At 61.7% G+C, this 18,532-nt stretch overlaps 3 protein-coding genes across 5 annotated transcripts; 1 reads left to right on the top strand and 2 right to left on the bottom strand.

The window, feature by feature from the left end:
- Nucleotides 1–48: 48 nt before the first annotated feature.
- On the bottom strand, nucleotides 49–4,429 carry RNASEH2A (ribonuclease H2 subunit A). 2 transcript variants are annotated; one of them, XM_075902403.2, is made up of 8 exons: nucleotides 4,270–4,429; nucleotides 3,712–3,783; nucleotides 3,267–3,393; nucleotides 2,910–2,997; nucleotides 2,493–2,630; nucleotides 2,049–2,136; nucleotides 1,427–1,550; nucleotides 49–457 (listed from the first exon to the last, which is right to left on the bottom strand). In XM_075902403.2, the coding sequence occupies exons 1-8, from the start codon at nucleotides 4,394–4,396 to the stop codon at nucleotides 322–324; spliced, it is 900 nt and encodes a 299-aa protein (XP_075758518.2). In that variant the 5' UTR covers nucleotides 4,397–4,429; the 3' UTR covers nucleotides 49–321. The 2 variants fall into 2 exon arrangements, with proteins under 2 accessions (XP_075758518.2, XP_089630817.1); XM_089774691.1 differs by lacking the exon at nucleotides 2,049–2,136.
- Nucleotides 4,430–5,798: 1,369 nt separating this feature from the next.
- On the top strand, nucleotides 5,799–11,263 carry PRDX2 (peroxiredoxin 2). 2 transcript variants are annotated; one of them, XM_075902407.2, is made up of 6 exons: nucleotides 5,799–5,953; nucleotides 8,054–8,159; nucleotides 8,858–9,011; nucleotides 9,937–10,059; nucleotides 10,537–10,667; nucleotides 11,066–11,263. In XM_075902407.2, exons 2-6 carry the CDS (start codon nucleotides 8,057–8,059, stop codon nucleotides 11,149–11,151), a joined length of 597 nt encoding a protein of 198 aa, XP_075758522.1. In that variant the 5' UTR covers nucleotides 5,799–5,953; nucleotides 8,054–8,056; the 3' UTR covers nucleotides 11,152–11,263. The 2 variants fall into 2 exon arrangements, with proteins under 2 accessions (XP_075758522.1, XP_075758523.1); XM_075902408.2 differs by having other exon boundaries at nucleotides 5,872–5,911.
- Nucleotides 11,264–15,602: 4,339 nt separating this feature from the next.
- Nucleotides 15,603–17,414, bottom strand: JUNB (JunB proto-oncogene, AP-1 transcription factor subunit). Its single transcript, XM_006111862.5, has one exon. The coding sequence runs from the start codon at nucleotides 17,216–17,218 to the stop codon at nucleotides 16,253–16,255; it is 966 nt and encodes a 321-aa protein (XP_006111924.2). The 5' UTR covers nucleotides 17,219–17,414; the 3' UTR covers nucleotides 15,603–16,252.
- Between the last annotated feature and the right edge of the window lie 1,118 nt (nucleotides 17,415–18,532).

Genomic DNA, 18,532 nt, shown 5'->3' with positions numbered 1-18,532 from the left:
TTGGGGACACAGCCGGACAGGCCCCATGGCAGCGTTACAAATCCTGGAGATTTTTCAAAGTGTTTTATTAACTAAAAGAAAGAGGGAGAACCGGGGGGGGGGGGGCGGAGGGATTTGTTATGGGTGTAAAACCCACCACAAGGGGGCGCCAGTGCTGGCTCCTTCCAGCCCTGGGGACAGTGGCTCAGCTCAGCGAGCACCATCATTAACTACGACCCCAGAGACGGAGTCAAAAGTTCTTGCTCCAAGTCAAGCTGGGCCGGTTGCGGGGGGGTGGAAACAGCTGGGAGGGGCATGGGGGCAGCGCTCCCCCGGGTACCACTAGAGCCCAGTCACGGTCTCCAGCTTGCGTTCGTGGAAGAAGCGGTGGGGCTGGCGCTTGGAGGCCTCTTTGCGGGCGAAGAAGGACAGGACAGAGCGGGTGCCCTGCAGGGCAGGGTCACTTTCACTGTCATCCCTGGGGAGGGAATAAAAAAATTAACGGGGCCCTGGCAGCCACAGGCACCCCCCCCGTTAACACCCAGCTGTCCCCCCATAGGTGCCAGGGTGGAGGCAGGTCACCCCCCCACACACAGCAGCTGGGACGGGAGGGGTGGGTGGAGCCAGCCAGTGTGTGGGGCTCGGTGTCTACAATGAACCTATGTATACAGGAACCCCTTGCCTGGCACCGAGATATGACCACCTCGGGGGAGGGGACGGAGGGGGGTGCGGAGCAGGGGCTGACTACATAGGGACCCCTTGCCTGGCACTGGGATGCGGCCACCTCTGGGGGCAGAGGGGGGTGCGGAGCAGGGGCTGACTACATAGGGACCCCTTGCCTGGCACTGGGATGCGGCCACCTCTGGGGGCAGAGGGGGGTGCGGAGCAGGGGCTGACTACATAGGGACCCCTTGCCTGGCACTGGGATGCGGCCACCTCTGGGGGCAGAGGGGGGTGCGGAGCAGGGCCTGACTACATAGGGACCCCTTGCTTGGCACTGGGATGCGGCCACCTCTGGGGTGGGGTGTCTGTGACCCTGCACAGGAAGCCAAAGAAATGGCAAAGGGAGGGGCCCAGAGTCCGAGGGGATGCAGCTGCCAGGCCGTGCTTGGGAAGAGGCAGCACTGAATCGTGCTGCCCCCCATGCACCCCTGGGGCTCCCCCAGCCCACACATGGGGGTGGGAGGAGTCAGCTGGTCTCCAGAGGCAGAGGGGAAGGGGAGCTGAGCCAGTCTCACACGTGCCAGGGGAGGAGGGCAGCAGGCCCAGGGGCATCGTGGAGGGTGGCAGGGCTATCGCTAGATGTCGGAGCCAGCTCCCCCGAGCCGCTACAGGCAGCGCCCGTGGGCCCTGGAGCTTGTTAGAGCCCATCACTGTTGGGGTGGGGGGGACCCAGTCGTGGGGGGCAGGGTCAGACTGAGGCCAGCCCCTCCCCTGCATCACCTACCAGCGCACCGGCACCGCCTTGCTCTCCAGGATGGTCTGGGCCGTGCTCCAGCTGAAGCGCACAAACTGGGGGTACCCGAACACGGGGTCCAAGCACTGCGCCAGCCACTCCTTGGTCTTCGGGTCTGGGGGACAGGGAGAGATGAAAACAAGGGAGCCCCCAAAACCACCATTCACAGCTGCTTCCCCCACCCCCACCCCCACCGACTGGCGGCGTTAGCTTTTCAGTCAGGACTCCTGGGTTCCGTCCCTGGCTCGGGGAGGAGAAGAGTCTAGTGGTTAGAGCCGGGGGCTGGGAGCCAGCAATCCTGGCTTCTCCACCCAGTTTCATCACTGCCCTGCCCCATAACCTCAGCACCATGACCTTCGCCTGCGTCTCTGGAAGGCAAATCCAGGCTGATGCAGTCGAGGGGGGTTTAAGGAAGGCCAGGCCCCCTCCCCCTCTCCCTCCCCGTAAGAGGTGCAAGAGCCTGGACCCAGTGAAAGAAGGGAGCAGGTAACTCCTGGAGCTGGGTGGGAGACAGGGCGAGGGGGCGGGATATGGAGCCACATGGGCCGGTCAGGGTTTATCTTAAGCTCCACCCCGCGATCAGACGGATCCCTGCCCCTGAAGGGCCATTTACCATTGGGGTACCCAGACCCATACTCCAGGCTCACGTCCCCCAGATCCTCCAGGAACCGCCAGTTCTTCACAGCACGATCCCGCGCCACCTGCCAACGCAGACAGGCGGCGGCTCAGGGCAGCGCCTCGAGGAGCACTCTCTCCTGGCCCCAGCCCGCCCCTTTGCCAGGCTGTTCATTCAGGGACCCGTCACCCAGCCGTGAGATGCAGCCACCTCTGGGGAGGAGCGCAAGAGCTGTTGCGCCGCCGCACAGCGTTTGGGACAGGAAGTGAAGCTGAATCCCTGCATTAGTTCAACCAGTAGCACCCCAATAAGTGGAGCTGGGGTGCCCCATATTTCACAGACCTGTCCCACCCAGTGCTCCGAGGAGGGCAGGAGGTCTGGCAACTCCAGCCCTCTCCTGAAGAGGGGGCCCACAACATAGAGAGGACCCCAAAACCTCACCTTGGCACAGATGCTGGCTGCACTGACGATGGGGAAGAGGGAATCAGCCTTCGGCCTCACGGTCACCTCCAGCTCCGGGAAGTGCCGCTTTAGCTTCTCCTGGTACTTCTCCGCCGGCCCCACCGTGTCCACAAAGACCTGCCGGGGTGGGGGGGACCCCATGAGAGTGGAAGCCAGGCCTATGGGCAACACACTGCTCTTCCCTCTCCCCCGCCCCACTAAACCTTGTGCTGGGACCAGGGCCCCACATGGGGAGGTGGCTGCCTCGTTGCTGCATAGAGAAACTGAGGCACAGGTGGCAGGAAGTGGGGGAGCAAGCGTCATGTCAGCGCTATGCCCACTGGCTAAGGCTGGCGATGGGATTGGGACACTTGGGGGGCAGACACCTGCCCCACGGGGACACTGCGGCCAGCTCACCTCTGTCACCTGTACGCCCGCGTCCAGCACGTGCTGTATCAGTCCGATGGCCGTGTCGTGGGACAGGGCGTTGAGGTTGTATTTCGCCCTGGCCGGGAGAGCAGAGGGGTCAGTATCTGCTGGAGACCTGGGCCCCACCATGCCAGGCACCGCCTGGACATAGAGCAACCTCTTGGAGGCTCCACTTCCTCCTGGGACTCGGCTCGGAGGGTTAGCACAGGCAGGGACACGTGGCCTTTCAGCGCTGGCTGATTCAGCCCCAGGCGGGGGGCCTGACTGGCTAGGGGGGCGGCTCAGGCAGAGGGGGAATGGGGGGGCTGGTGAGCCCATGCACACCTCCTTCCCCGGGGCTCTCACCGCTGCTGCATGCTGGTGGAGATGAGGTTGGGCGAGAGGATATGCAGGGCCCAGCCGATAAAGTCCCTGGCCCCGTCCAGCGTCCCAAACAGCTTCTCCCGCTCAGCCTCCGTCAGCGTCTTCGAGTCTGGGGGGTGGGGGAGAGGGGCACGACTGTCGGAAGCCTCGGCCTTCAGTGAGACCCTGGGGGGACCCACATGATCCAACATTCCCTCTCTGGGGCCCTTCCCCCCCAACAGTCCACTACCCCTACCCCCACTCTCCCCCCCCCCGCCCCGAGATCCATACCCCAAGCCTCAGATCTCCAGACCCCTCCCCCTCTCTCTGCCTCTGTGGTCAGGGCTGGAATCCCCCACCTAAGATCTCTCCCCACAGGGGGCATTCACAGGAAGCCAGGGTGCCCCCCAACTCTGCCTCCCATCCCCTGTGATGCTTTTGTCCTTACCTGCCATCTTCAGAGCTCCCAGCTCCTCCTGCTTGGCCAAGGGGCAGTAACAGACACCATAGACCATGGGACCTGGGGGGGAGACAGGGTCATGGGGGGAGGAGGAGACCAGCCCTGCCCAGGCTATGGGGAGGGAGGTAATGGGGCAGGGCCCTTCTATCTCCCTGGGTGCTATTAATTCCCTGCCAGCTATGGGCTCCCCAGCTGGACCCACCTCCCCACCAGGGAGTAGGGACGGGGCAAAATCCTGGGATACCTTGTGCTCACCCCCCCCCCATGGTCCCTCCCTCACTTTACAGGGGGCTCCCCCCACCGCAGCAGGTAGGAAGGGGCCCTTCCCGATCACTCAGGATGGGCCCCTGCCCCCCATCTCTAGGCGACGCGGAAGAGGGACTCTGCTCTATACAATGCAGAGGGCTTCCCCACATGCAATATCGGGGGGGGGGGTCTCCCAAGCCCCTCCCCCGTGCAACTCTGGGGGGGGGGTCTCCCCTGCCCAGCCCCCACTGGTGTTTCCCAGGCCCCTCCCCCGTGCAATCCTGGGGTCCCCCCCGGTACCTAGCACGGGCCCCCTGCCGGCCTCGTCGATGCCCAGGCAGCAGGGCCCGGCCTTGCACAGCTGGGGCACGGCGGACCCCAGACGGCAGCTGCCCGCATTGTCCCGCTCGAACTCCCCCAGCTCCATGTTCCGCGCGCCCGGCCCAGAGGGCGGGGCCGGCCTCGCACAGACCCCTGGGAGTTGTAGTTCTAAAACAGGGGACAGCACCATGCTTGAGCTGGGGGTGGGGGGCCAGGACTCCTGGGTTCTATCCGAATTCTAGAAGGAGAGTGAGGTCTAGCGGTTAGAGCAGGAGCTGGGGGCCAGAACTCTATTCCTGCCTGAGGGTAGGGGGGGTGTCGGGGCTCCTGGATACGTTTACACCAGATTAATTGAATTAATCACCCGTTGCTATTTTTAAGAGCAACCACTGATAGTTGGGGGGGCGGGGGCTTGAGCCCCACAGATTCTTATTAGGAGCTTCCAGAACAGTCCCTGAGATTGGCTCAGATTCCCTCGGAGGGGAAAGGCCTCATGTCACTCCCATTCCCACAGGGCTCACCAGTGCTTGTGTAGGGCACGGGGTGGCCTTTAGGAATGAGGGCTGCCGCAGTTAGGGGGCATCTGGGGAGGGCCATGTGGGAGTTATATGGGCTCCGGGGCATGTGCATGGGTAAACTCCTGTGCAGCTCACAGGGCCATTCATAAAACCACAGCCTCACCCCCGGAACCACCCTAAAATTATGTCCTAATCCCCCCCCTCCACCCACCCTTCCGAAGCCTAAGAGGCTCGGAATCATTGCACCAGTGGGGAAACTGAGGCACGGAGGCTGGGGGGTGAAACTCTCCGCCGCTCAGGCCAAGGGAATCAATATAAACGGACTCAGCAGAGCCACCAGGGATGAATAGACCCAGTCAGCCCAGAGCTTGGTGCTAGCCCCATAGCGGAGCCTCCCCGTCATGGGCTGTGGGATTCCAGAGCAGCATAAAGTAGCAGAGGGGTCGCCATGTTAGTCTGGATCTGCAAAAGCGGCGAGGAGTCCTGTGGCACCTTATAGACTAACAGATGGATTGGAGCGCAAGCTTTCGTCAGATGCATGCATCTGATGAAGTGGGTCTTTGCCCACGAAAGCTTATGCACCAATCCATCTGTTAGTCTATAAGGTGCCACAGGACTCCTCGTCGCTTTTGCAGAGCAGCGTTGCAACCCCACCTTGCATGCACCGCAACGGGGAGTGACTGCCCCCCCCCGTGCAATGCTGGGGGGGGGCATAGCCCTGTCCCCGCGTGCAATGCGGGGGGGCTCATAGCACTGTCCGCTCCCTCTATGCAATGCAGGGAGAGCCTCTAACCCCGCCCCCCTCTGGGCAACGCAGGGGCTCCCATAGCCCTGCCCCCCACGTGCAATGCGGGGATCCGTGGCTCCACGCCCCCCGCCTCCACGTGTCATGCGGGTGGTGGGTCCCCTTGGGCTGGGAGATCTAACTCTGCCCCACACCCCGGTCTCCATCTCTCAGTTCACCCCTTTCCTTTACCTCCCCCCCCCCCCATGGCTCCAAATGGACCAGCCCAGCCCGGAGGGGAAGGGGCGTGGGAGGGGGCGGGGTGGCTATAAGACCCGGCTGCAGGCCGCAGGGGGCGAGCCGTGCACGCGCTGCGGGGGTAGGTGCTGGTGCATTGTGGGCGCGCGCGGGAAAGGACAAGGTGGGTGCCTCGCGCAGCCGGGCATGGGGTGGGGGGGGGAGGGTATTTCTGCAGCCGGGCTTGGCGCTGTGCGGTGCACGAGGCTGCGTGTTTGCAAAGGGGCTGCTCTAAAGCGGGGGGGGGGGTTAAAGGCTGCCCCGGGAGCCCCTGCGTGCAGGGGGGGGTCCAGCTTGAAGTCTAAGCTCTGAGGCCTCTATCCCCGTGTGGGGGTTGTTTCAAGCCGGCCCCCTTGTAATGGGGGGGGGGCTTTTATCCTCTTCCCTCCAGTCGCTGCAGCCCCGGCTGCCGGCTTGCGCTTCCCACGCGGCTGCTCTTGCTGGTGCGCCCCGAGCTGGCTGCAGCCTCGCTCCATTGTCCCGCTTCTCCCCCCCCCCCCCAGCGGCTCCATCCTGGGTGGGGGGGGCTTCCGCTGTGCCCAGCAGGGCCCGACCCTCGCGGTGGTGCCTTAGGGCTTCCCGGGGGGCGCTAGGGGGTTCCCGCTGCCCTCTGAGGCCTGCAGAAAGTGCCACTTGCCCCCTGCAGAATAGTCGGGGTTGCAGTGGGGCCCGGGGGGGGGGGGGGGCAGGTGGCCTCGTTGTCCTGGCACGTGCACTGGGGTGAGCATTTGCCTTCCTGTGCTTGGAGCACTTGGCTCTTGCTCTGTGGGTCTGACTCGACAGGGGCCTGGTGGGTCGGGGGCTCAAGGAGAACTTGGTGACGTACTCTGCCCTGCTGCCGTGCTCCGGGATGAACCCATTTATCCCACCTGGCAGGCCCTGGGTGGCTAGTAAATAGCAGGTGGCTGGGGAGCGGTTTTACCTGTGCCTTGCCTGGGTGGGCGTGAAGGAGACGCTGTTCCTGCTGAGTGGAGGTGGAGATGGCTGGGCTGGCAGCACGGGCACCTAGTGAGAGACAGTCCCTGCCCTTAGGGGCTTACAGGACCAAGGGCAGGGGGAGAAATGAGGCCTTTTAGAACAGAAAGTGGCCTGTTCACGGTAACTCAGCAGCAGGCCAACTGGGGGCAGGTGGTGGTCTAATGACTGTGCCCACAGCTTGCTTGCACCACGTCGGTGATGTGCAAGCTGCCTTCGGATGCAGCTGCTTCTGGGGTGGAGACTAACCATGCAGGAAGAGGTTGTCTGTCTCCTGCCCCCTTCTCCATCCTGTGACACCAGGGCAAAACTCCCTATTCGCAGATCCTCCAAAGGATTCCTAGCCACCCCGAACAGGGCAGCGCTTGTCCCAAAAGACACATGCAAAGCTGCATGGCCCACGATGGCGCCATGTGGTGTCTCTTGGGTGACTGGTTGTGATGAGCGGAGCCCCTTTGGGCTTGATGCTCTACAGCCCCAGAGGGGAAACAACAAATCTTTGTCGCTCATATCGCTGTCCTCCTCCTGCAGCCAAATTCTAAGTTCCCAGGTCTCTGGGCTGGGGTTAACCATGGCTCTGTGTGAAATAGTGCGTGCTTGGAAAGAAGGGAGGGTCCTTGGTAGCTTCAAATAGGATGGACAAAGCAATACTGTCCCTTTTTAATGTCTGGGGGAAGTGTAGGAAGGCAGGACGCCTGGGTTACGTCCCCGGCTATAGGAGGGAAGTGGGGTCTAATGGTTAGACTTGGGAGGCCAGATTCCAGGGTTCTAGCTCTGTGTTGACCCAGTTTGCCAGATCCTGGATGGGTTGGGTTGCAGGATTTTGGGATGAGAAGTGCTTTGTATGTGCAAAGTGCCACTCACCCACGGGTGGCTGATGGAGGGAGGGGGCAGGGTTCACAGCAACTCAGCTGTGCCTGTCTGGGCAGAAGGATGGCTCCTCTTCTGGGCTCTGCCGAAAGGTCCCACCCCAGGGGCTGCCAAGCTAGTGCAGGGTAATACGCTCTCCTCCCCCTGGGCCAGCATTCCTAGTGCCAAGCTAAAACAGCTGGTGTGATGAGCCATGGGTTGGGAGTGGGGAGGGCTTGAAGCTGGGATTGTCCACGCATTGAAACCGGAGCAGGGAGTGGGCTGGGAAATCCACCCTCTACCTGCTTGTCTGGTCCAGCTCGGAGCTGCCCCTCTGCAATGCTGCAGAGAACTGGGGGTCTCATCACAGCAGCCAGCCTGACCCCGGCTTCTCTCGCAGGACATGGCTTGCGGTAACGCTCACATCGGCAGACCCGCCCCAGGCTTCCGTGCCACTGCCGTGGTGGACGGGGCTTTCAAAGAGATCCAGCTCTCCGACTACAGAGGTGAGAGGAACCAGGCCAAGGGCTGTGCAGAGGCCCTGCTAATCCTGGGGTGCTGACCGAAGGCAGCGGGCGCCCCCCGGCCATTGCTTCTCCCTTGCTCCCTGCTGCAGCTAGGTTACCTGGAAACGCTGCTTGCACAGAGTGGGGAATACTGGGGCACTCTGGTGCCAGAGGGTGGAATCTGCCAGCCTGGGGGGTTGTCGGGGTGTGGTCACAGCCATGACTTGGGTGCCCAGTTCAGCTCCAGCCCTGGGCGATGAGAACTGGATGATGGGTGACATGAGTTGGCTGGTTTTGGGACAGCCTGACTGGGTCCAGCCTCTCAGAGCAGCTGGGGACTGAAGAGGCCCCCATTTGAGGGTTGGGGGGTGTCCCTGTAGGGCAGGGTTAAGGCCCGGGGGGGGGGGGTGCCTGGGAGTTTTGTCCTTCCACTGCTGTGCAGGCCAGTGTGCAGCGCTGTCTCTTTAAAGAATAAATGGGGGCGGGGGGGGGGCTCCCTGGCCAACCAGGTCAGCTGGCATGTGATTGGTGCTTAGCCAATCCCAGCACCACTGGCTACAGGGTTCCCTCATCAGCTGGCTTGCAAACAAGGCCTCAGTCAATGTGACTGGCTCCCCCCAGACCCAAGCAGCATCTCGATCACTGGCACCCCCTACCATTGCTACCCCCCACATTGACCTGTCCCCCTTCCCCCCCAGGTAAGTATGTGGTGCTGTTCTTCTACCCACTGGACTTCACCTTCGTCTGCCCCACCGAGATCATCGCCTTCAGCGAGCATGCCGAGGACTTCCGCCAGCTGCAGTGCCAGGTCCTGGGCGCCTCCGTGGACTCCCACTTCAGCCACCTGGCCTGGTGCGTGGCCAGGGCCCCTGGCTAGTGCCGCGAGTCTCTCTCCTTCCCAGGTGCCCTGGACTGGAGACGGAAGTGCCCCGGGATGGGTGAGGCCAGGGCAGGCTCCTGCCGGGTCGGCGCTATGGGGGCCTGGCACCGCTGGCTGGTGCCAAACCAGGCCCCCTGGTGCAATGGGGCTGTGAGATCTGGAGCGCAACCTATGTAGTTGAGACAGGGGTTCCCTTCACCTGCTTAACCAGGCCCCTCGGGCAGGGAAGGGTTGGAGGGATCAGAGCCCTGGGGGTTGGAACTGCCCCTCCCGGCCTGTTCCAGAGCCTCCTAAACCATCCAACGGTGTCGTGCTCCCTGGCCCGACGGGGGCAGGGTACATCCCTCCTTGGCTGTGAAGTGCTGGGCTAGAATCCAGCAGCCGTTACCCGCTGTCCTAGAGGGGCGGGGTCCTGCTGGCTTTATCTGGGGTGGCCTCTGAGAGCATCCTTATCACCCCTCGCCAGTGGGGTCGGCCGGAGACGGGCCCGTGATGGGGGTGGGGAGTGGCTGGCTAATCTGGCATGTGCCTGCCCTGGTGGCAGGGAATGACCCATGTGCAGTGTGGGGGTTTACCAGCCTGTGCGCCCCCCATCTGAGCACTGTTTCAGGTCCTCAGATCTTGTCTAACATGGATGTGTCCGCTCCAAGCCTTTGGGGGGGGGGGGGCGGGTGTCCCCAAGCTGCTGATGCTGTGAGTCTGGCCCATGGCTGGAAAAGGGCCGGGTGACGTCTGCTCTGTGGCCCCAAGACAGCACCCCTGGGGTCAGGCAGCTCATTCCCTGGGGTGCCTCTAGTGGGGAGCTGGGTCAGATCTAAACTTGGGGGAGAACTGGGGGCGCAGGGATGTGGCTAGGCTTGGAGGGAGCATGAGACTAACCCCCTTGTCTCCTGGTAGGATCAACACCCCCCGGAAGGACGGGGGGCTGGGTGCCATCAACTTCCCCCTGCTGTCAGATCTCACCCACAGCATGGCCACCGACTACGGGGTGCTGAAAGAGGACGAGGGGATCGCCTACAGGTCTGGGGCGGGGGCAGGGTGACTAGCAGCACTTGTGCATGAGCTGCTGGGGGGGGGGGGGATGGACTAATACTGTCACTCCACCCCCATGGCCAGCACAAGGTGGAGGTGTCTGGTGAGCGGGACACTGACCTGGGGCATAAGAGCCCCAGAGGGGCACCAGGGCAGGGATATGGGGGGGGTGCTGGGACTAGGCAGTCGCTGTGAGATACCAACTCTAGGGTGGCACTTGCCCTGAGGTGACCTCCCCATCTGGAGTCAAGGGGCACCCAGGGACATGATGGGGGGGGGGGTGTCTCTTCCAAGCAGCTGGCTCTGAGCATGCATGGGTGGAGGGGGCCCCTCTGGTGTCCCATGTCATTGGGGGAAGGCTGTGGGTTCCCAGATCCTAGGGGATGCCCACCATGATGGATCGGGAGGGGCTCGTGCACCCCCATTGTTGGCTTCCACCAGGCTGAGATTCCCCCTCCCCTGCAGGGGCCTGTTCATCATCGATGACAAGGGCATCCTGCGGCAGATCACCATCAACGACCTGCCAGTGGGGCGCTCGGTGGAGGAGGTGCTGCGCCTGGTGCAGGCCTTCCAGTACACGGACACGCATGGCGAAGGTGAGGCTGGGCCTGCCGCAGCTTGGGGGCTGCCCGGGGGGGTTGGGTGAAAGTCGAGGCTGGGTTAGGGGAGTGCAGGACTCGGGGGATGGGGTTGCTGTAGCACCCCCATGTTGCTGCAGCACCACCCCCTTTGGATTAGGGAGGGCGGAACAGACCCCGTGCATGTGCCTACGGTTCTTGCACCTCAGTGCAGCCCTGGGCAGATGGCTAAGCCGGAGAGGAAGGGCTGTCGAGGGGCTAGCTCACTAGCCGAGGATGTGGAAGCCCTGGCTTTGAGTCCATGTTCTGCCATGGACCTTGGCTTTTAGCTTCTGCCTCAGTTTCCCCTTCTGCAAAGGCAGGGGGGTACAAAGCGGGGATCTCTGGTCTAACCCCCTTCCCCCTGCTCTCTCCAGTCTGCCCAGCCGGCTGGCACCCCGGGAGTGACACCATCAAGCCCACCGTGGCGGAGAGCAAGGAGTATTTCACCAAGCAGCACTGAGCTCGGGCAGCAGCTGGATCTGACCGAGTTGGGCCTTTCCCTTGGCAGGGAATCGGCGGGGTGGGGGGCCCGAGAAGCCTGCGTCTAAAATAAAAGCATTTGTTGGAAAAAACTGGTTTGTCTAATCCTGAATGTGGGGGGAGGGGGGATCCAGGCTCTGGTGCTGGAGTCATGGGCATCAGGCCACCCTCTGGCCAACCCAGGTACCTTGATCTGGTGGGTGCTATCACACCTTATACCACCAGGTGGTGCTGCTGACCATCTCACCCCCTGCTGGGAGTCCAGCCCTGGGGAGGTTCCCCTGCCTCCTAAAACAGAGCAGCTGCAGGGCCTGGGGCTTGGGGGGGGGGGGGGAGGAAAACATTGCAAAGGGCCTGAGGGCTGGGGGAGGGGGGAAGAACCACACACAGAGCTGCCTCTAGCCTGCTGACAGCAGTACCAGGGGTGTGGGGGCTCAGGAGGGTCCTGCCTCAGTTGCTTAATTGTCTGGGGGAGGGGGATGTGGGGGAGGGGGGACCAGCATGGGGTGAGACTGGGGGTAGGGAGAGGGCTGTGCCCTGGGGGCCTTCTCCCAGCATGTCCTACCTCTGCACTTCAGCCACCATGGCTGGGCATCACATGGGCTGGGGCTGTGCCTGTGCCCACCAGGGGGTGCCAGCAACACCCTCCTGCTCTCAGGGCTCCAGTGGGAGCTGGTCTAGGGTGGTGTTTCTCCACCACTGGTACGAGTATGGTGATGGGTACTTGAGAGAAGTGGGGGGGGGGGGGTACCTCAACACAACTGACATGTGGAGAACTGAATTAAAGTTTAAGCATTTGATTATTTTTGTACTTTTTACACCCAAGTTTCATCACCTGCATGGCTAAAATTTTGTGTTGCAACAGTGGAAAAATGGTCTGAAAACTGGGGGTCCTCTTTAAAAAAATCTTATTTAAAAAAAAAAAAAGTTGAGAAAGCCTGGTCTATACCGCACAGAGGGCTAAATAACCTGAGGGGGAGGGCACTAGAGCCTAGTGGTCCTGACCCTCCTAGCTGGGGTGGCTGCAGGCAGCTTGCCCCAGCCATGGCCTGGGGGTGTCTATCCTCCTTTGGGGGAGGTTTGGCTGAAGCCTCAGCTCTTCCCCTGCCTACAAGCAGTGGGTGCAGGACAAGCTGGGGTCTGCCTGGGCTAGAGTCCTTGCTTGCTGAAGCAGCCCCTGGGGTGTGCCTGGGGCTGAGCTGTTGGAGTACCCTAGCAAGCCTGGCTCAGAGGCAGCCCCTTTACTAGGCAGGGGAGGCTGACAAAAATGCTTCTTGCTGGGCATAGTGGGGGGAGGGCGTTTGTGCTGACTTGAGTCTGCTTCCTGGGCTGGGACACCCTGCCCCCCCCTGCCGCCGCCCCCCCCCCCCCCCCGACTGGCTCCAGAGGCGAGAGCTGGGATGCCTCTGGCAGGGTGCCCAGGTAGGGCTTGGCAGCTTCACTGCCCACAGCTGTGTACACCTACTGGGGCAGCAGCACCCACCTGCCTCCAGCTCTGCCCCGGCTGTTGCACCTGCCCCCAGCTGTACACAAGTAACTGCACCCACAGCCTCACTGGTGGGGCTGCCCCTGGGGAATTGGGCCCTGGCTAGAGCTGCCTCAGCTGAGGGAGGTGGGGGTGGCTGCAATTTCCACATACGTAAGCAAAGGGGGCTGAAAGGTGGCTTGGAGGTGGGGAGCACTCGGGGCCTCAGTCTGCTGGGGGGCAGAAAGTGGGGGAGGGGTGGGAAAAGGTGGTGTGCAGTGGTGTATGCAGGCAATCTGTGCCCAGGGGAGGGGCATATGGGACAAGGAGGGGTCCATGGAGCTGGGGGGGGGGGAGATGCAGACAGCTGGGACACAGGAGTGCTGTTTGGGGCTGGGGCACATGCCACTGCTGTTTCCACAGGTGGGATGGGGGTGTGTTGCAGTGTGTACAGGGCATCTGTGGAGGGAGGGGAGTGTTGCAGTGTGTGTACAGGGGAAGGGGTGGGTGGAGGGGTGTTGCCGTGTGTGTACAGGGGGTGGGTGCAGCTGCTGTGTGCTCTAGCTCACGTCCCTGGGCGTGCGGCTCCCACCCTTGTGCTGGCCAGAGCTCCCGGCACAAGCTGTTCTCATTCCCTGTCACACCCTGCTCTCGGCCAGAGCTGCCACGTCCCACCCCAAGTGTCTGTAGCAGTCAGCCGGACCTGGGCTCACTGGGGAGGGCTGGTTGTGGCTGTGGTTCAGGGGCATCAGCTGTGGGGGGATGCTAGAGCTGGCACAGCACAGGGGGGCTGTGGGTCAGGAGTGAGGGGCACCAGCAGGGCTGGGGGAGCCCAGGGCTGACACAGCACAGGGGCTGCGGGTGGGGGCTGCTGTCCACAGTGAGTTTTGCTGTTGTGGGGGAAGCTGGTGCAGCTGCCTGTGTCAGGCGTGACTCACGTCAGCCCTACTGTGCTCCCTCACTTTCCCCCACAAATACCCATCAGCAGCTCGCTCAGCAGCCCCCGGGGACCAGCTGCTGCCAAGGAATGACTTGGAAGCTGCCTGGTGCTGTCATACCGTGGGGGTGCTAGCCTGAAAACACCCCAAAGGTTAATGGCCCCAGACCTCTTTCCCCCCCCCACAGCTAAAGGGACCCACCCAACCTGAGCTACCCCACAACCATCTGCTCTGGCTCAGCCTCTACCATGATTCCTCTTCACACCCATGCAGAGAGATGGAGATCAGCTGGCACTGCCCCCCACAAGTTGGGGGTGGCTGCACCCCCTTAGTTTATTCAGTGCCCCCACACACACACTCCCCTCCCCACCCTCATGCTTGTGGGGACTTTTAAGCAGGCTGGTGGCACCTGGCCTGGCCAGGTTTGGAAGATCCCTTTGAGTAAAACAGTGCCAAGCTCTGGCAGGAGCAGGGTTTGCCCAGCAGCTAAACACAACTGCTGCCCAGGGCTGAGGTCAGGCCCAGACCTACGGGCACTCACTGCCATTCTACTGGGCCTCTCAGCATGCCCCTCTCTGCTACCGTCTCCCTGTGTGATTCTGGGTCAGTCTCCCCCTTCTGTAGAATGGGAGGTGACAATCCCTTCCTGCATCTACCCTGTTTCCTGGGGGGGGGGGGGAGGAGGAAATCTCTCACTTCTCTGCTGCTCCCCTGTTCAAGATGAGATGATGGTAGGTGTAAACCCCCCTCCCCCGACATAGGGGAAAACTACCCCCCCCATGATGCTCTCTTCCTACTGACGGCCTAATCCCACCCCCACCACGCTGAGGCTTTATCTCCCAGCACTAAATCACCCTTGAGAGCAAGAGGACGATCAGTCCCTCTGAGTCTGGACTCAACTTCCTGCAGCAGTGAGTTCCAAGCTGCTGACCCAGCACCTGGAAAAGTTTTTCTCTTTTGCTCCCTCTGGAAGGCAGCTGGGTGGCTCCCAGTAATGTGCAGGAGGGTGGCACCCACTAAGACTCCCCCACGCAGGGTGCTACTGTAATGCACCTAATATTTAACCCCCCCCCCCCTCAGCTGACAGCTGCTCCCTTCACACACACACCCCCTTCCCCAGGTAGAAAGCCAGGTCGGGCCGTGGGAACTCGGCTCACCTGCGAAGGAAACGTCCAATGCGGGAAGCGGGGGGGGGGGGTGTTTTTATAGGGGGGAACCACACAGGCACAAAGCTTCCCTCCCCCACGCACCATGGGGGGGAATTTTTAAGAACCACCAGCCAGGAGCGGAACCAGCGGCCCAGGGGAAAACCCATCCCTGCGTCCTGCCGCCTTGGCTGGAAGTGAGCCCGGCCAAGCCCCCTCTGCCCGGCAAGCCGCGTGGGCGGGGGTTCCCGGAACGGGGGCCCGGGCCCCGGCACGTCACTCGCCCGCCAATGCCCATAAATGGGCCTCTTCCCCTGCGTCACCGGGGAAAAACCCTTCCCTTCAGCCCCGCCCCTTCCCGTGCGCCAGAGCCAGTGGGGAGGGCGCGCGCTCCGGGGACTTTTTAACTCTCCTTGAGCGAGAGAGGGGGCGAAGAAAAACAGCAGCGGGGGGGGCTGACGTCAGAGCAGGGACGACAGACCAATACCCCTGAAAGTCGGGGCAGAAAAAAAACTAGGGTGTCAGATCCCAGCACCCGTGGTCCTGTCTGAGCTCCAGCCTCGGCCCGGCCCTAGAGGGAAGCAGCAAAGATCAAAACCTCCCCAGCTGGGGAAGAGCTGCCCAAAGTACTTCCTGCCAACTGGGGGAGGGGGAGCTGTTGTACAGCTCCCCAGGAGTCCCCAAAGCCCCTTCCCCCCCCCAAAAAAAAAGAGGGAGGCTTGGAGAAGGAAACAGAAAAACTAGAACGTCCCAACCTAAAAAGGCCATTACAAAAATGACAGAACACAGCCAGGTTCTATGATCCAACACAGCCCCGCCCGCCCCGAAATCATGTGAGGACCAAACCGGGTTTTGAAACAGAATCAGAATCTCCCACAGGCACTTAGAGAACTTTTTTTTTTTTTACTTAAATAAAATGTCAAGTAAAAAACAAAACAAATACAATCAGCTTCTTAAAGACAACCAAAAATAATCGGACTGGTTTAAAAAACACACACACAAAACACCACAACAAAGGTAAGTTAAGAAGCCAGAGCCCCTTTCATGGGAGAGGCAGGTCTCTTCAGCCAGGGGGGCGGCCAATCAGTTTCTTTTGTCTGTCAAGTATCAGGTTTTTTGGTTCTGTTTTAAGTTCACAGAAGTCCTGGCCCCTTAATTCACACACACACAGGCCCCTTAATTCGCACCCTTTCCTCACCGCGGTACCTCTTGCTGCACTGGCCAGCTATGCAACAAGTTCGTGGGTTGCTTGGGGTTTTAAATACACTCACGCCACACGCACACCAGTTTAGGCAACCCGCACATTCTGAATCCAGCAGAGAGCAACACACAACCCCTCCCCTCCAAAAAGGGAACACGACAAAAACAGACAACACACAACCATCAGCAGTCACGGGGAGGCGGAGCCTGGTCCTGGAAGTCTCCTGGGGAGCTTGGTCCAACTCGTGAGAACGCTACGAAAGTTCATGTAAACTTTCCAAGAGGGGAGTCCAGTTCCTCGCCAGTCTCTTAAATAAGAAGGGGGAGGGGCGCTCAGAAGGATTGCATTTTAACAGTCAAAAGTAGCTGGCAGCCATTGTTCACGTGGTTCATGACTTTCTGCTTGAGCTGGGCCACCTGGTCCCGCAGGACGCTGGCTGTGTTGGACAGTCCCGCGTTCTCCGTTTTCAGCGTCTTGACTTTGTCCTCCAGCCGGGCTATCCGCTCCAGCTTCCTCTTCCGGCACTTGGTGGCCGCCAGCCGGTTCCGCAGCCGCTTCCTCTCCACCTTGATCCGCTCCTGGTCTTCCATGTTGATGGGCGAGACGGGGGGCGACTGGACGTCGGGGACGGTCTGCGGCTCCTCCTTGAAGCCCTGCACCCGGGGCGAGAGGGAGGCGGCCAGGGCGGGGCCCGCGTAGGCGTGACTCTGGGGCAGGTAGCTGAGGTTGGCGGTGGGGTAGCTGGACGCGGTGCTCATGGCGCCCGGGTTGTAGCTGGTCAGGTTGGTGTAGACGGGCGGCGGCTCCGGGTGGAGGGAGGCCCCGTAGACGCTGCTGGCCACCGAGACGGCGGCGGCGCCCAGGGAGACGTTGGGGGGAGGCATGTGGTTCATCTTGTGCAGGTCATCCAGCGCCTTCACGAAGCCGTCGGCGAAGCCCTCCTGCTCCTCGGTGGCGCCCCGCGGGTAGTAGTAGGCCCCCGGGGTGGGCGTGGTGGTGATCACGCCGTTGCTGTTCTGGATGATCAGCCGCTCCAGCTCCGGGGAGGCCAGCTTGAGCGAGGCGTTGGCGCCCGCCTCGGGCTGCAGGCCGGCGGGGGCGTAGAAGGCGCCTGCTTCCTCCGCCGCCTGGCCCCGCAGCTGCAGCGGCGCCTTGAGCCCCCGGAACGGCTCCGGCACGCTCAGGGCCATGCCGGGCTTCAGCGCCTTGTAGTCCGGGGGCCCGCTCAGCTCCGCCCGGCCGTAGCCCGCGAGGAAGGAGTCGTCGTGGTAGAAGGGCTGCTCCATCTTGGTGCACATCGGCAGCGCGGGGCGCGGAACCTGCTGGGGGAGCGGGCGGCTTCGCTGGGCTCCCTCCCCGGGCGACCCTGCCACACGGGGTCCTGCGGGTGCTGGGCCCCGGAAGCGACAGGCGGGCCCGTGCGAGGCGATGGGCGCAGCGACCGCTCGGCTTGTGGCTCCGCCGCGTTCTGAGTCAGCTGCTGGCGGCCCCGCGCGGAGCCTTTATAGCGCCCACGGGCGGAAACGCGGGGCGGGGCGCAAGCAGCCCCGTGCGTGCTGGGAAGGGCCCGCGCGGGGCCGGGCTGCGCGTCACGGGGCGGGGCCACAGAGACACACACCGAGACAGACAGACACAGAGACACACAACCGCACGCTCAGACGTACGGACACCAAGAGACACGCAACCACGCACCGAGATAGACAGACACCGGGAGGCGCACAACCACACTGAGACAGGCAGGGAGACAAACAGAGAGAGATACACAACAGCACACCCAGACAGGCATCAAGAGACACACAACCACACACCGAGACAGACAGACACCGGGAGGCGCACAACCACACTGAGACAGGCAGGGAGATAAACAGAGAGAGATACACAACAGCACACCCAGACAGGCATCAAGAGACACACAACCACACACCGAGACAGACAGACACCGGGAGGCGCACAACCACACTAAGACAGGCAGGGAGATAAACAGAGAGATAGATACACAACAGCACACCCAGGCAGACACCAAGAGACACACAACCACACACCAAGACAGACAGACACCGGGAGGCACACAACCACACTGAGGCAGACATAGAGACACACAACCACACACCGAGACAGACAGACACCGGGAGGCACACAACCACACTGAGACAGACAGAGAGACAAACATAGAGATACACAACAGTACACCCAGACAGACACCAAGAGACACACAACCACACTGAGGCAGACAAAGAGACACACAACCACACACTGAGGCAGATTGACACTGAGAGCCGAGAGGCACACGACCACACGCTGAGAGAGATATAGAGACACACAACCACACACTCAGACATACAGACACCAAGATACACACAACCACACACCAAGACAGACACTGAGTGGCGCACAACCAAACACTGAAATAGACATAGAGATACACAACAGCACACCCAGACAGACACCAAGAGACACACAACCACACACTGAGACAGACATAGGGACACTGAGAAGCACAGAACCAGACTGAAACAGACACCGAGAAGAACACTATCACACAGTGAGACAAGACATGGAGAGACACACAGTCACAGGCACACAACTGCACACCAAGACAGACAGACGCAGAG

Source organism: Pelodiscus sinensis, chromosome 31 (genome assembly GCF_052426305.1).
Source record: "Pelodiscus sinensis isolate ZL-2025 chromosome 31, ASM5242630v1, whole genome shotgun sequence".
In the NCBI taxonomy this organism is placed as follows: Eukaryota; Metazoa; Chordata; order Testudines; family Trionychidae; genus Pelodiscus; species Pelodiscus sinensis.
Note: the sequence above shows the minus strand (reverse complement) of the source record. Positions and strands in the feature narration are given on the sequence as shown.

Coding starts and splice junctions, on each gene's coding strand:
- RNASEH2A (XM_075902403.2), bottom strand. CDS start 4,396: ATGGAGCTGGGGGAGTTCGAGCGGGACAATGCGGGCAGCTGCCGTCTG. Junction 2,998..3,266: donor TCCACCAGCATGCAGCAGCG/GTGAGAGCCCCG, acceptor TCTCCCGGCCAG/GGCGAAATACAACCTCAACG. Junction 2,631..2,909: donor CGGGCGTACAGGTGACAGAG/GTGAGCTGGCCG, acceptor CCACCCCGGCAG/GTCTTTGTGGACACGGTGGG.
- PRDX2 (XM_075902407.2), top strand. CDS start 8,057: ATGGCTTGCGGTAACGCTCACATCGGCAGACCCGCCCCAGGCTTCCGT. Junction 9,012..9,936: donor CACTTCAGCCACCTGGCCTG/GTGCGTGGCCAG, acceptor GTCTCCTGGTAG/GATCAACACCCCCCGGAAGG. Junction 10,060..10,536: donor GACGAGGGGATCGCCTACAG/GTCTGGGGCGGG, acceptor CCTCCCCTGCAG/GGGCCTGTTCATCATCGATG.
- JUNB (XM_006111862.5), bottom strand. CDS start 17,218: ATGTGCACCAAGATGGAGCAGCCCTTCTACCACGACGACTCCTTCCTC.